The sequence below is a fragment of the Numenius arquata genome, chromosome 2 (genome assembly GCF_964106895.1).
Source record: "Numenius arquata chromosome 2, bNumArq3.hap1.1, whole genome shotgun sequence".
Lineage (NCBI taxonomy): Eukaryota > Metazoa > Chordata > Aves > Charadriiformes > Scolopacidae > Numenius > Numenius arquata.
Genome location: NC_133577.1, coordinates 53,910,903 through 53,926,384, shown reverse-complemented (window position 1 = coordinate 53,926,384; position 15,482 = coordinate 53,910,903). Strand labels below are relative to the sequence as shown.

At 44.2% G+C, this 15,482-nt stretch overlaps 1 protein-coding gene across 1 annotated transcript in view; it reads left to right on the top strand.

Moving 5' to 3' along the window:
• The window catches only part of RIN2 (Ras and Rab interactor 2), a 93,107-nt gene that overhangs the window by 55,615 nt on the left and 22,010 nt on the right, over window positions 1-15,482 (top strand). Inside the window, exons 4-7 of the mRNA XM_074144267.1 lie at window positions 2,875-3,067; window positions 3,855-3,966; window positions 9,685-9,757; window positions 13,338-13,429. Coding sequence (XP_074000368.1) covers window positions 2,875-3,067; window positions 3,855-3,966; window positions 9,685-9,757; window positions 13,338-13,429 — 470 coding nt within the window. The remainder of the gene's footprint in view (window positions 1-2,874; window positions 3,068-3,854; window positions 3,967-9,684; window positions 9,758-13,337; window positions 13,430-15,482) is intronic.

The window sequence follows — 15,482 nt, the reverse complement described above, 5'->3', positions numbered from 1 at the left end:
CGTACTGAGGAGGAACATTGTGACCCTACGTACGCATGCAGCCCCTTCCCAGCTTTAGGTTCTTCACGGCAACGCGCAGTGCCAGACCTTATAGCTGATACCCGTCACGCACCTTTTCTTGCACGTGGCGTAACTTTCTTTTGTAGGCAAAAAATTTTTCTGTCTCGGATACGTTCCCTCCGCAACACATTTAGCTTCCACCTCTTGGAAATGGAAATTTCTGTCTAGCTCAGCCCACAGCCAACGTCAGTGTATAACTCGCATTTTTGCCACAGCTGTCTTGGGTTTGTAACGTTGCTAACTGGCTCTGAAGGTGAGTGGGAAGTTTCTGAACAATATTTACTGGAGGTACGGCTCGTGAAAACCCTTTTATGATTCATGATTTGGCTTTCGTGGAGATTCACGCGTTACAACACTGAGGTTCTGCTGGGGCTGTGGTTGAAAGGGGAACCCGGGATTCCTGCTGTGGCAGTTTCAGAACCCTTTCATAACTGATGTAAACACTACTTCCCTTCTGCTGCCAACCTGCCTCTGTGTATTTGGTGCCCCTTGAAGGCATAGTGGCAGTTACTAAAAGCTTTTGACACTCGAGGAGGAAAGATCCCTGGCATTTTAGATGCCTTGCAAATCTAAAAGGCATCATGTCATAAATAAGCAAACAGAGAAAGAGGACAAAAAGGGAGAGGCACACAGGTGATCAAGGTGATAATAGATCCAGATAATGAAAAGTTTCGGTGATTGTACCTGTTCTTACCTGATCGTGCAGTGAAAGTTCTCTACCACATTTACTTTCCGCTCTAGCCCTTTCCGCAGATGCTGCAAGTTGCTGCCCAAAGCTAGAAAAAAAACAGTATGGTTGGTTGGTTGGTTGGTTGGTGAGTTTTGTTGTGAGGTTGGGTTTGGGAGGGGGTGGTGGAATTTTTATTTGTTTGTAAGTACTCGGTGCTTCTGTGCCTGTGAAGTTTCTACCCCCTGGCTCTAGGTACAGTAGCTGGCACGCTGGAGGTGGTAAAGGCTGTTAATGACGCTTACTGCCTGTGCAAAACACAAAGTTCAGGAGAGCTTCCAGGCGGTTTGCAGTGGGGAAATGCAGCTGCGTTGCCCTCTGCTGCTCAGGAACCTCTTCTGCCATCAGAAAAAGTTCCTAGGGAGAACGCAGCCTCTGCATCTGACACCTTAGTGAGTCGGATCTTGAGCTTGCAGGGGTTTTTGTCTGTGTTCAAGTATTGTCATCAGGAAGCTGTTACCAGAGTAACTGTTGTGTAGTGATTTTTTAGCACTGGAAGAATCACAGGATGTGCTTCTAGCTCAGAAATAAGGAGTTTGAACCAGCGACACACATGCAATCGTACTGGGTGTTCCGTACTATTTGAATGACGGCAAAGCTTTGCATAAACAAAAGGAGTTCTCAAAGTATTCTGTTTATTTGGATTTTTAACACATAACAAGTATTAGTAGCCTTCAAGAATTGTACTTCATTACTGAACAGCAACGTTAGCTGCCCTGCCCCAAATGAATTTTAACCTTACACTAGTTTGCCATGTTCACGCTTAACTTGGCCTTTATTCCTCACACAGGAGTCAATCCAGAGCCAAAGGAATTAGGAGCATAAATATACAATTCCTTACTTGCTTCTGGGAAGTGTAGTACTGAAACGGGAAGTAAGGACCTTTCATGGCAAAATGGCAAAACCGTAAATAATTAGAGAATTTGGGGTACGGACCATAAAAAATTACTACCACTTAGGATCATTTCTTAATGAAGCTTAGGGAGGGTTATTTGGGGGATTTAATTTATTTTTTTTTTTTTCTTTTCTCCTCCTTTCATTTCTCCTGACTGAGGTCTCTGACCGCTCGTTAGCAGAGGGGAACAAAGACGGATACACAGCTGTGAAGATGGCAGGGCTGGTGGAGCAGAGACAGTAGTCCGGGGAGAAGATGAAGTGATGCTAGTTTGTGAGCTTCTGTTGTGAAAATAATCCCTACAAACAAACAGAAAGCGCTTGTGTTTGGTGCGGTGATTTGCCAACAGGTAGTGGGTTGCTCCGTTGTCAAGAGTATCGAACAGATTTTTCTGGCAGGCAGGACAGAGGAAGATTTCTGTAGAGTGCAGCTCTTGCAATCTATCTGGGAATAAAAATATCTGAATTGCATAAATAGCTTTGAAGAGAAGTTTTTCCAAATGTGAACAAAGAAAGGAGGTGAAATGTTCAATCGATGATGTACAACTCTCTACAACTCTCTACAACTACTTGAAAGGACACTGTAGAGAGGTTGGTGCTGGTCTCTTCGTACAGGTAACTAATGACAGAACGAGAGGGAATGGCTTCAAGCTCCAACAGGGTACGTTTAGACTGAACGTTAGGAAAGAATTTTTCCCAGAAAGAGTGGTCGGGCATTGGAACAGGCTGCCCAGGGAGGGGGTTGAGCCACCATCCCTGGATGTGTTTAAGAGACGTTTAGATGTGGTGTTGGGGGATATGATATAGGGGAGAACTTTGTAGAGTAGGGTAGATGGTTGGACTCGATGATCCCAAGGGTCTCTTCCAACCTGGATGATTCTATGATTCTATGTATGTGTATACACCCGTATCTGAAGTGATTGCCGAATTTCAACAAGCTAATAGAAGAATGCTATGGCTTATCTTAAAGCTAGCTGTTAAATTGAGAACAAGTGAAAGAAAAAAAAAATATCTTATGAATAAGAGACTTTTTGTGTATAATAATTATATGAATTCTCAGTAGGAGAAATACCAGTCCAGGGTGCCAGCAGAGCTTTGTGATAAGATTCATCTGTTTGCTGAACCGAGTGATTGTTTATAGGAGGTTAGCATGTCTAACTTAATTTTTTTTTTTTTTTCCAAATTTTTCACAGTCTAGTAAAGGACATGGATAACGTCTCTCCTGAGAAAAATGATGTGAAAAGCTGCCCCCGGGACTCCGGATATGACAGCCTATCCAACAAGCTAAGCATATTGGACAAGCTCCTCCATACTCACCCTGTGTGGCTGCAGCTTGGTCTGAATGATGCTGAAGCCATGGAAATTCTGCAGGCCCAGCCTCCTGGGGTAAGAAGTTACACTTCAACTTATTTGATAAACAGTGTTTATCACTTGATTGATTGATAAGTGTTAAACAACAAAAAAGCCCTAACCAACCAGCATCCCACCCCCATTTCTTCTGTGCTTTGGATAATCCGAGTGAGGGCTTCCTGAACGCCTGGCAGCTGGACCAGTTGGAGGGTGACCCATTACCTGGGCTTATGTGTTGGGGGACTAGTTTGGGTTCCTCTGGAACTGAGAACTAGACTGCTGACGTTATACCTCCAAAGCTGGACCTTGCTAACCAGGGTTGTATGTAACAGGTGTGTTTCCCCTGTAACGAGAACGCAATATAAATGGGAAATGACAGCATTTTATCCTTTACTGGTGCCTGCATTAAAGTTGCTACGATGGAAACCAGGCCCTGTCTGCTTGGATGAGGCTGATGGCACGTTTCTGATGTTGCCTCCATCATTGTGCAGAAGGACTGCATGAATGGGCTGGTGGGACATAGGGAGTGCTCCACCCTCAGTCTCCTCCAGACTCTGTAGGTTTGGGATTTGCTGCGTGTTAAAATGGAGAGCTCAGAGAAGGGCATAATGGATTTGGTGTCATACGTCTGTGTTATAGAAGAATGAGATGCTTTTCTAAGTGTTCTGCTGCCATTTTACACCAAGCTGATGAACTTGATACTGAGTAAAATTCTGAGATCAGAGATCATGATGTTTTTTCTGGTTCTTTTGTCTATAACCTGTCTCTCTTAAGGGATGTGTGATGAGGCTAAAACTATGTCCTCTTGCCTTCTCCGCAACAGATATTTCTGGTTAGGAAATCTGCAAGATTGCAGAAGAAAGTCATCTCTCTGCGTTTGCCCAGTGACTGTGGGTCCTGCCTAAAGGAATTTGCGGTAAAAGAAAGCACATACAGTAAGTTGTGAGTTACATACTTTTCAGCTAGGTGTCGCCCTGTATGAGCCAGGAGCACTCTGCGTTGGTAAAACCCACAACAGAAAATATCCAAAGTCTTGCAAATAGTGTCACAAACTGCCCACAATGCTGTCTGCGGAGGGCTCTGCAAGTGGGTCGGGCATATCCTGGAGAAGGGAAGATAGACAGAAATGCTTAAGTCTGTTCTGGATGCAACTGGAATACTTACTTTACATACCTTGCTGAATCCAGGATTCCTTGATTATTATGGGTAGTTATCCTCTCCTGTAGAAACACAGTCTATAATCCTGTCTGCTGTCAATGAAATGACCTTGCATTTCCTTGTGCTCAGGGAACTGTTCTTGGATGCAACCCTGTCATGAGCTCTCTCTGTCTACAAATCTGGGTGTGGTATGCTTTTTTTTAATGTAATAACTAGAAGGATTTTAACCCTTTGGAACTGTTTATGATCCGAGATCAATGATTTTTCTTTTTTAATTCCAACTAGATTTGTTCCCTGTTTTCTAATAGAAATGAGCAAATGTTAAAGATCCAGTCAGTTTCAAAACAATACTCTGCTCATCTCTTTAGAGGGAAGGTGTGAAAAATACCATGGAATCATAGAATATCAGGTTGGAAGGGACCTCAAAAAGAACCTGGTCCAACCTTTCTTGGCAAAAAGCACAGTCTAGACAAGATGGCCCAGCACCCTGTCCAGCCATATCTTAAAAGCGGCCAATGATGAGGAGTCCACCACTTCCGTGGGGAGATTATTCCAGTGGGTGATTGTTCTCATTGGGAAAATTTTTCCCCTTGTGTCCCATTGGAATTCCCCTAGGAGTAACCTGTGCCCATTACTCCTGGTCTTTTCCATGTGACTCCTTGTAAAAAGGGAGTCTCTGTCTTCTTTGTAGCCACCCTTTAAATGCTGGAACATGATGACAAGGTCTTCCCTAAGCCTTCCTTTTTCAAGACTGAACAAACCAAATTCTCTCAGCCTTTCTTGATATGACAGGCTTCCCAGTCCCTTGATCATCTTGGTGGCCCTTCTCTGGACCCTCTCCAGCCCATCCATGTGTGTTTTTGTATAGAAGAGACCAAAACTGAACACTATATTCCAGGTATAAGCCTGACAAGCACAGAGTAGAGTGGGATAATGACTTCTTTACCTCTGCTGGTGATGCCCTTGTTGATGCAACCCAGCATCCTGTTGGCTTTCTTTGCCACAGCAGCACACTGCTCACTCATATTGAGCTTGTTGTCCACCAGGACCCCCATGTCCCTTTCCACAGAGCTGCTCCTCAGCTGGGTAGATCCCAGTCTGTGCTGCACTCCTGGATTATGTCTTTGTTGAACTTCATAAGGTTCTTGTTAGCCCACTCTTCCAACCTATCCAGGTCTTCCTGCAGGGTGGCTCTCCCTTCTGAAGTGTCCACTTCCCAACTCGGTTTGGTATCATCAGCAAACTTCATCAGGGTACACTTGATCTCATCATTCAGATCACCTGTGAAGCTATTAAACAGCGTTGGGCCCAGTGTCAGTCCCTGGGGCACCCCACTTGTGACAGGTTGCCAGTTTGAAAAGGAGCTATTTACCACCACCCCCTGGGTGCAGCCTGTCAGCCAGGTCCCCACCCACCGCACAGACCACCTCTCTAGACTAACACATCAGTTCCTCTAGGAGGATGCTGTGGGGAACTGCGTCGAAAGCCTTGGAGAAATCCAGGTAGATGATGTCCACCGCTCGCCCCATATCAGCTGAGCAGGTTACTGTGTTGTATAAGGTGATCAGGTTTGTGAAGCACGATTTGCCCTTGGTGAATCCGTGCTGGCTTTTCCCAATCATGTACTTCGTTTGGCTTGTGATAGCCCCCAGGAGGATTCATTCCATAACTTTCCCAGGGACTAAAGTAAGACTGATGGGCATACAATTTCCTAGATCCTCCTTTAAGCCCTTCTTGTAGATGGGGGTGATATTAGCCGCCTTCCAGTCTTCTGTGATGTCTGTCGATCTCCATGACTTCTCAAAGATTATGGAGAGCAGCCTCACAACAATGTCAGCCAGCTCTCTTTAGTGCTCTTGGGTGGATAGTGTCAGGGCCCATCAATTTGGAGGGGTCAAGCTCCTGTAATAATTTGTTTACCAGCTCTTCCTTCACTGGCAGTGGGTCTGTGTTTGCATCAACCTGGATTTTTGTTCCCAAGGCCTGGGGCCCAACGGTGCTAGTAAAGACAGAGGTGAAGAAAGCGTTGAGAACCTCTGTCTCTTCAGTGTTGTTGATGATTAATTCACCTCTCCTGCTTAACAGCGGGCCAGTATTTTCCTTCTGTTTCTGCTTGTAGTTTACGTACCTGAAGAACCCTTTCTTGCAGGTTTTGACATCTCTGGCCAATTTCAATTTAAGGTGAACTTTTGCTTTTCTAACCGCATCTTTGCATGCCCTGTCAATGCCCTTGTAGTTCTCAATGGGTATTGGTCCACTTTTCTCTCTCTGATACGCTTCTCTTTTGGTTTTGAGCAGACTCGGAAGCTCACAGTTAAGCCAAGGGGGTCTCTTGCTCCACCTACTTCCCTTATCTTTAAAGGGCATTATCTGGTTTTGTGGTTCCAGGAGAGGGTTCTTGAAAAACACCCAGCACTCGCTAACTCCTTTATCCTCCATGGAAGCTTCCCGCAGAATCCCTCCCAATTGAGCTCTGAGCGAGCTAAAGTTTGCTTTTCTGAAATCTAAAAAATTCAGCGTGCTCAGCAGCATCCCAAATTCCACAATATTGTGATCGCTGCAGCCAAGGCTATGACTAACCGAGATACTACAAAGCAGGTTTTCTTGGTTTGTGAGTAGCAAGTCCAGCCTCATTCCTGCTTGGCACATCTGACGTTTGTATGAGGAAGCCGTCCTCTACATGTTCCAGGAGCTGTGAGCTGCCATGTTGTTCTTTCAACAAATGTCTGGGTAGTTGGAATCACCCATAAGGACCAGGTTCTGTTGCCTCGAAACTTGCTTAAATGATCCAAATGTTGCTTCATTGGCCTTCGTGTCTTGGTTCGGAGGTTGGTAGCAGATGCCTACTGTAAGATCCCCCTTGGAGACGAACACTCTGATCTTGACCCAGAGGCATTCGGTAGGGCTTCCACAATCACCATAGTTGACTTCTATACATTCAAGGTTCTTCTTAACATAGAGCGCAATGACTCCTCCTCTTCTTCCCAGCCTGTCCTTATGAAACAGCCTATAGCTGTCCATGGTGATCCTCTAGTCATGTGAGTTTTCCCACCACATTTCAGTTATTCCTATGATATCATAACTTTCTGACTGGGTGCAGAGCTCCAGTTCCTCCTGTTTGTTCCCCAGGCTGCATGCATTGGTATGCATACTCTTGAGGTGGTTGTTCTTCCAGTTCACATCTTGGGAGGCAACTGAGGAACATTTGTTGCTGCCCAGGTTGGCCTGGCTTTTTTCTCCAGATGGTTGCAGTGGCATGATTGTTGCCACTTTGGAACCTACCCCCCGAGTTGCTTAGTTTAAAGCCTGTCTCACCAAGTTGGCCAGCCCACTGCCAAAGATTCCCTTGCCTCTTCTAAACAGGTGGATCCCATCTCTCCCTAGCAGGCTGCAGTCATTGAAGAATGTCCTGTTGTCATAAAAGCCAAAAACCTCACGCAACACCAGCCACAAAGCCAGAAGCGGATTTGTATTACGTGTCTATTTCTGGCTACACCCTTTCCTCTAACCGGTAAAATGGAACAAAAGATAACTTAGGCACCAATGCTTTTGGTTTGCACCCTCAGGGCTATGGCTGAGATACAGGAATGAAAAAAGGAAGCTGTAGCTGGTGAGTATATGTGGTGCAGAGACTGCAAGTGGAGCAAATGGTTCATTTTAAGAAGAAAGTGAAAGCTGGAGAAAACCAGCAACAGTATTAGTTAAAGCAGAGTGTCTGTAGTTAAATTCTATTTCTATTAGTAAACGGAGATAATTGTATTTGAGTTTTTCCTTTTTACCTTTCCCTTCTCTGCCCCCGGCAACTAAAAATTAATTCTGTGTGTCTGGTTTTGGTTCCAGTTACAAACAAGGCATGGCAAAGAGAAGAGAAAGCTATCAATGACAAGTTGGTCTAAGTGTGATCTAAGGCTGTGTTTGTAGGCTTATTGTGCAAATGAATTCCCTCTCTCCCGTCTTAGGAAATAAAATAATATAAATATACTGGCTTTCATGAATAAAACTTTACCACAAGGGGGAAGTATCTACTGATGTTTTTACTCACCGGTCATAGCTGAGGTTTTAATTCTAGTCAGGGATCTGAAGAGTCATCGTCTCTTAGCACGCTCCTACATCACCTGCTTACTGTCTGCATTATTAGTGTCTCTTTTAAAGAAATTCCTTTTTCCAGGCACATAAAAGACCAGGCTGATCTGTCTTTCTGTGTAAGGGTTGGATAAAAGATCAGTACCTGACTTAAGTTTTCTTCTGGTTCGCGTGCAGGCTTTATAGTCAGTAGCACTGGAACCTTGGTGGGGGGAAGCTGGTCTTACAGCATGGACTACTGACAAAATTACACTCTCACTACTCACTGAGAGGCGTTGCTGAGGTATCCAAAGCCGCTGTGTGGCTTTTGGCTTTCCCCACCAAGCCTGGGAGTCTGCTTGGTTTCAGCCCAGATGTCTGAAGCATCTGCAGCGGTCGAAGTACTCTCCTTGGGAGATGAATTTCAAAAAGTGTTCCTCTACCAGCGAAACAGCGACAGTGTGCACATCACACCAGCTGGAGATTCACCCCCATGATCCGGCTTTTCTAACTCAGGGGTGGGCTGAAGCAATCACAAACTTCACATTCACCCCTTTGTAGAAGTTGTCCGAGACTCTAAGAGACGGGTGTTCATGTACTCCAGGAACCTGTCTTGTGCTACTGTTATATTTCACAAATGCTCTCCCTTCTGATCTGGTCTCAGTCACGTCCATGGGCAAAAGATCTAGATCATTTCACTCTGGGAGCCTCTTGTGCTTTGATCTTTGTAGTCGTTGGGTAAGATTTGCCACTGGAATCAGAGCACGCTTAACGTAAGTGAAGTGACAATCACTTCTATGTCGTTATTACATGACCAAGTATTTATATCGGTAAGAAACAATGGTATGGAGTGGTAAAAAATGAAAGGCATAGCATGTGTCTTCCTCCCCCACTATATAAAGCAATGGCATGAAGCAAAATTGTCTTGAGTTTGTGTTTTTTTTAAAGGGTTTTCAGGTTAAATGTTTGTGGGGTTTTTTTGAAGTGAGTGAAAATTTATCTCCCATTAGGCACTAACACATCTGGGTGAGAAAACAAGTGAGTAGGATGGAATGCAAGAGGAGGAAATTAAGAGATTTAAAATTAGGTATATTAGTACCCTGGGCAAACAACACCTCGGTTATTGATTTATTGTCTATTAGCAAAACATTGTGCAATTTTGATCACATTTAATCGGGTTCCCAGGAATTAGACCATATGTTTGGAAAACAAAACCAAAACCACTACCAAGACTATCAGTGTATTCTTGAAAATGCCTTTAGCAGAGACATGTACTCCTCCACACAGTTGTTTTTCCTTAACCAAACAGTAGCTAGTTTGATGGTGCAAACTTATTAATTTTATGCAAAAAATCTGAGAAGCGTTTTATTAAGCATTTTTAAGAAATGGTGGATAGATGTGTGATTCTTTCCCTCTTGTAACTTTCTTTGCAGCATTTTCCTTGGAGGGGTCTGGAATAAGTTTTGCTGATTTATTCAGGCTCATTGCTTTCTACTGTATTAGCAGGTAAGACGGTGTTCTGTTCTGAGTCGCATTTGCTAGAATGTCTTGAAAAAAAGAATCTCAAGGACTTTTGTATTGTCAATCTACAAATATTCCTGTGTAGTCTTAGAAGGTAATGGGAGAAATAAGAGACGAGAACTGGAAGCAAGTCTCCCTCTGTCTTATTTGGTGCCGATTATCGGAGGGCTGTTGTTATGTTACCCACCCAGCTGTGAGGTGTTGCCAAATTGAACTTTACTTTAGCTGGTATCTTGCAGTGCTTTCTTAAACACTCTGTAACTCATTTACTAAGCACCATAAATTATCTTGCAATGTCCATTTCTTGGAATTGCTAGTGAAAAGCATTTTTGGAGCATAAGTTAAGAATGTCAGATCCCGGTGTAGAATATGATAGCTGAGATGTGAACGTAAATTGTGAACAACGAAAATAGCCTCATCAGATTTCTAGTTTATGGCTCCCCAACTTGTGTTCCAGGTGGTATGCAGAGAAAAAAAAATAGTTGGTGCTTTTTATCTTTTAGGTTGTTTTCAATTTGACTTTAGTTTACTGGTGAAAACTTCCAGACTGATGCTTAAGCCTTACATATATCCATATATACATATATCCACAGGCAGGACATGGCCAAACCGCACACCTGCACGTTTTCTGAAGGAACGGGGGAGAGACAACTCTTGGTCTTGGCCCTTTTACTGCAGCCACTAATTGCCAATTAGTGCTGACAGTGGCAATTTCTGGTGTGGGAAACGCTCACTAGGGATGCACTTAGGTTGCTGTACTTAATGTTTTTGTTTGTGGTGGAGGAGCATCTAGACCTCCTTTGTTACAGGCCTCCATTTTGCCAAGCTCTACATGCATGCGATGGAAGAAGTGTTTATACCACATAAGTAATTGGTCAGCACTCGGATAAAGAAATGAGCTGAAACTGCATTTAAAAGCAATTTAAGGATGAGAGATTCCTTAGCTTGTCACCCTTTCAGTTCTGCGCACTAGCCAGGCTCTGGAAAATTCACTTTAAGGGCCTACAGGGAGCATGCAGCAAGGGTAGATTTCTTTGCACTAGTTTATTTCCTTTCTTTCGCTGAAGGCTCCAAATTGCTTCACACTTAGAATCATAGAATGGTTAGAGTTGGAAGGGACCTTAAAGATCATCCAGTTCCAACCCCCCTGCCCTGGGCAGGGACACCTCCACTAGACCAGGTTGCTCAAAGCCCCATCCAGCCTGGCCTTGAACACCTTCAGGGATGGGGCATCCACAACTTCCCTGGGCAACCTGTTCCAGTGCCTCACCACCCTCACAGGAAAGAATTTCCTCCTAATATCTCATCTAAATCTCCCCTCTTCCAATGTAAAACCATTACCCCTTGTCCTGTCACTACACTTCCTGACAAAGAGTCCCTCTCCGGCTCTCCTGTAGGCTCCCTTCAGATATTGGAAGGCTGCTATGAGGTCTCCCCGGAGCCTTCTCTTCTCCAGGCTGAACAACCCCAGCTCTCTCAGCCTGTCTTCATAGGGGAGGTGCTCCATCCCTCTGATCATCTTCGTGGCCCTCCGCTGGACCCGTTCCAACAGGTCCATGTCCTTCCTGTGTTGAGGACTCCAGAGCTGGACACAGCACTCCAGGTGGGGTCTCAGGAGCGCAGAGTAGAGGGGCAGAATCACCTCCCGTGACCTGCTGGCCACACTTCTCCTGATGCAGCCCAGGATGCGGTTGGCTTTCTGGGCTGCCAGTGCACATTGCCGGCAATGCAATGCTTGCTTGCTACTAGTAAGCCCACAACCACACGGTAGCATGTTGCCTTGTTCACGAGTCTCATAACCAAGAGCCTCTCTCTGTGAAGTGGTTTTAATTTTCTTAAAGGTATTTGGGTCAGCCCCGTGTGTTTGGTGTCCTGATGCAGTCAGGCCTCCCGTTCAGCAAGCATATATACAAATTGCTCGTCACCCATTTATCGTTCTCCTCTTCTTGCCCTTTAAGGAAGGGGAAGGAAGCAAGAAGAGTGGGCATCACAACTTCGACATGGTGTTAAAGCTTTCCTAGTGCATCTTCTTAAACACAGCTTTAGCTGCAAACCCATCCACAGATACCAGTAATAAAGACAATTTCGGCTGCAAACCTGTCCAGAGATTTTAGTAAATGAAGCTTGCTTCTTTGTGGGTACACTTTTGGAAGCGGATGCTTATTTCCGCATTTGGTTGAGAAACATCCTAAGTGTTTCTGTTCTAATGTTCTGTTTCTAATGTTTTTTTTAAGCGGCAGCATCTACCCAGCTTCCTTGTCGCCTTCAGGCAGCAGTCTAACATTGCTGGGGGTGCGAGAGGAAAATGTGTAGACTATTTAAAGAAGCAGAGAGGTAGTTATCCTGAGAAAGAAAGTACCATTTGGTACCTCACAGTAAAACCAGGAAGATTTCCTAAAAGCAGAGGGAATTTTTTGCAACAGATACCCAGTTGGTTTGTGTGAGGAGTCAAGGGTTACCTATCTTTGTACTGAGTCCATGATGTTCTAGAGTCTAGATTATCTGTGGTACAGTGTTGAAAGTGTCTTTTCAAATACTGATACACTGGCTAAAAAGTCTCACGCGTATGCTTGACTTGAATTTGAGTGGTGGTGTTTTTTTTTTTTCAACAAGTTAACGTACAGCATAGAGAATATTTGTGATAAAATCCCACTAGCTGTCTGTGCTACAACAGATGGTTGGCTTGTTCACAGCTTAAAAAAAAAAAAAAACCAAACAAAACAAACTGATACCAGTTGTGTGTAGGATTCCTGTGCTCCATTTGTTCATATTTACTCTTAATTACATAGATATTTCTACGGATTTTGCAGTTTAGCATGCGCTGTTGTTTGAGCGTGCATCAGTACTGACTGGGCAGGAAAGAGGTATAGTATTGGTTGATGGTAGTACTCATACAATGTACAAGTGGTTTAAGTAGTTTTCTCCCTTAAAATCTCTGTATAAAAGCTTTTTAGACTGGATTTGGCTTATGTTGTTGTTCCTGCATTTATGCATCTCCCTTTGTGACCATGCATTGAACTTCTAGTATGCAGTGAAGAGAAACCACATATGAGAATAAATTATGAAGACTTTCTTAAATGAAATATGTTTTCAGCCTAGGACAGAGTAGCACCAGAACATCCCAGCTTAGAAATTTTTAGGTAGCTGCCCGAGTACTCATTTAAATTTTTATTCTGAGAATTGGAATTGAACTTCGAGAGCAAGCAACAGCATATTCAGAAAATAAGAAGCTTCATTGAAAGGTTAAGGGCAGATAACACTTCTGCATCTCACTGGTATGCTTGTAAAAGACCAGGTGTAAAACCTGCTGATGTAATGAGAGAAAATATTGTGGAAAATGAGCCTAAAGAGAGTCCTGGGGACTTGACTGACTTTTGCACTTCACACCACTTTGCAATGTAAAGCAGGCCTAGGGTTGGTAACGCATTTAAGGCTCTTGCTACCTGCCACAGCTCAAGAAGAAAATAAGAGTCAGAGTTCAGCTACTGCCAGTGTTGAAAACAAACGCTTTTAAAACTATGGATGTTGTCATGAAAACCATAATTGCTTTTCTTTTTGACAACAGGGATGTCCTTCCATTCACCCTGAAGTTGCCTCATGCTATTGCTGCAGCAAAGACAGAAGCTGAGCTTGAAGAGATTGCTCAGCTTGGCCTGAGTAAGTAGATCTCTCCATAGATGTAGCATTGCTATAAGCTTGAAGAAATAGCCTGCATCAGTAAATAGTCCATATTGATCAGTGATGATACGGATTTCGTTTAGAAAAGCAGCTTCTCCTGTTGGGAAGGCCAAATCTTGTACTTGCCAAATGGAGACCTTGGGGCTCTTCCTTCCTTCTGTGCGTGCCTTCTGTGATATTTTTGTTAGTGCTGTTTCCTTCCTTCCTCCTTCTCTCCCCTCTCTGTACAACCCTTGGGCAAAGCAAGTCTTAAAATCCTTAGTTTGACGTAGCTTCCCCTCCAAGGGCTAATGTTGGCTGCGAGGACATGTAGCAGGCACTGGCTTGGTGGTTTGCTGGAGTTGCCAGGAGAGTGTAGGAGCTGAGGTTCACTGTTAAGAAAACTTCTGTTCAGATTGACATGTGATCTTAGAATGGTGATTTTTGAGATCAGTGGCTCAATGCAGTAGCATAGTGAAAAAAGGAGGAGTGTATGCATAGGATCTGCAGAGCGTATCCATGCGCATTGGTTTGGTGAAATTTTTAAAATAAGAAAAGAAAATGCAAGAACATATCCTTGCATCACTTGGCTGCTATAAACCAATACAGGCTCGTTGTAAAACCTACCTTGAGCTTGCAGGAGACGCAAAGCCTGGCAAGGGGTTTGAAACGTGAGCTCCACCCAGACGAATCCTTGAGCAACTCCTGCAAAGTGCTGACGGCCTCATTTCCTTTTGCAGGAAGGGAGGGTTGGCTGTTGGCAGTCTTTGTCCCAGTAGATTTTTTTTTTTTTTTGAATCATCTTTGCTTTAGAAACGGATCCATGCTAAATCAGAGTAAATCATGAGGCTGTCTAGAACTATTTGATGGGACTTTGCAGCAAAGCCATACACAGGGAAGTATTGCACCGCTTTGCATTTTGTTTTGCTGCAGTAGCGATGCAATTAACTGTCTTGTTTCAGAGAAGAGACAAATGACTTCCGTGCTGCTCATCTGCAAGTTTAGGTAATTAGATGAAAGTATGGATTTTCATGGGCATGAAGGCAAACATGGAACTGTTGATTAGGTGTTTGGATGGAAAAAAAAAAAAGTGTGATTGGGATACAGTGTAGTGAAGACCAACTCCCAGTGACACTTGGAAGCCTTAAAGTAACATTAAGTGACTTTCTCCACAGGAGATGATAGTGGTGGTGTTGAGCAAGCTTTCCAGATCAACCATACTGGCTTTGTCCTCAGTACCCGAGAGCACCATGGCCTGCTTGCTGTAGAGTTAGTCTTGCTCTTGAACAACCTTTGTCTGCATTGTGTGTGTTGTTTCTTTAAGCTAATACATTTAAAAGCTGAGGAGAAGACTGATGGACCAGTGTCTGACTGTGTGGTTGGTGTATTTGGGATGAATTACCTCTATACACCAAATTAAGATCACGGTTTCTGTGAGCAGAAACCAGACAATAAAGCTTAGATTTTTGATAGAGTTCTAGGTGTCCGCGTGCAAAAGAGAATATACCAGGAAATCAGCCCTTCAACGCTGTGCACCCAAGAGACGCCTTAAACTCCCAAGGGCCCTTCCTGTTAAGTGTGAGCTTTCCTTAAGCAACACATAGGCACAAAACACCCTGGTTGGAACACAGAGGTTTGTAGCTCCTCTCAGAGCTCTGTTGTGCTGTAGGCTCAGAGGGACAACTGGACAAGGCAGGTCAACAGCGTGTAGCCCAGCAAACCACATCAGGAAGACCTGGTGGTAAAGGTGCCAGGGCTATTGCCAACCTGTAAGGTTTCATGTGCTGAACATAAGATTCCCCCTCTCAGTCTCTCTTGTGTTTCACCTGCAGCGGTGCTCACATCGTGTGTGTTCACAACAGCCCGTATGCCAGGCATGCTGGCCAGTCTGGTGAGGGATCTGCAGGCAGGATGTGAAGTCATGGAGCGGGACAAAAACAGCAGCGTTGCATGACTATGTAGAGAAATATGTCTGTGCCTACATGTGTTCTCTGGCAGTGGCATATCACCAGGAGCCATTTCCTGTCTTCTGCCCCGTAGGCAAGACACAGCT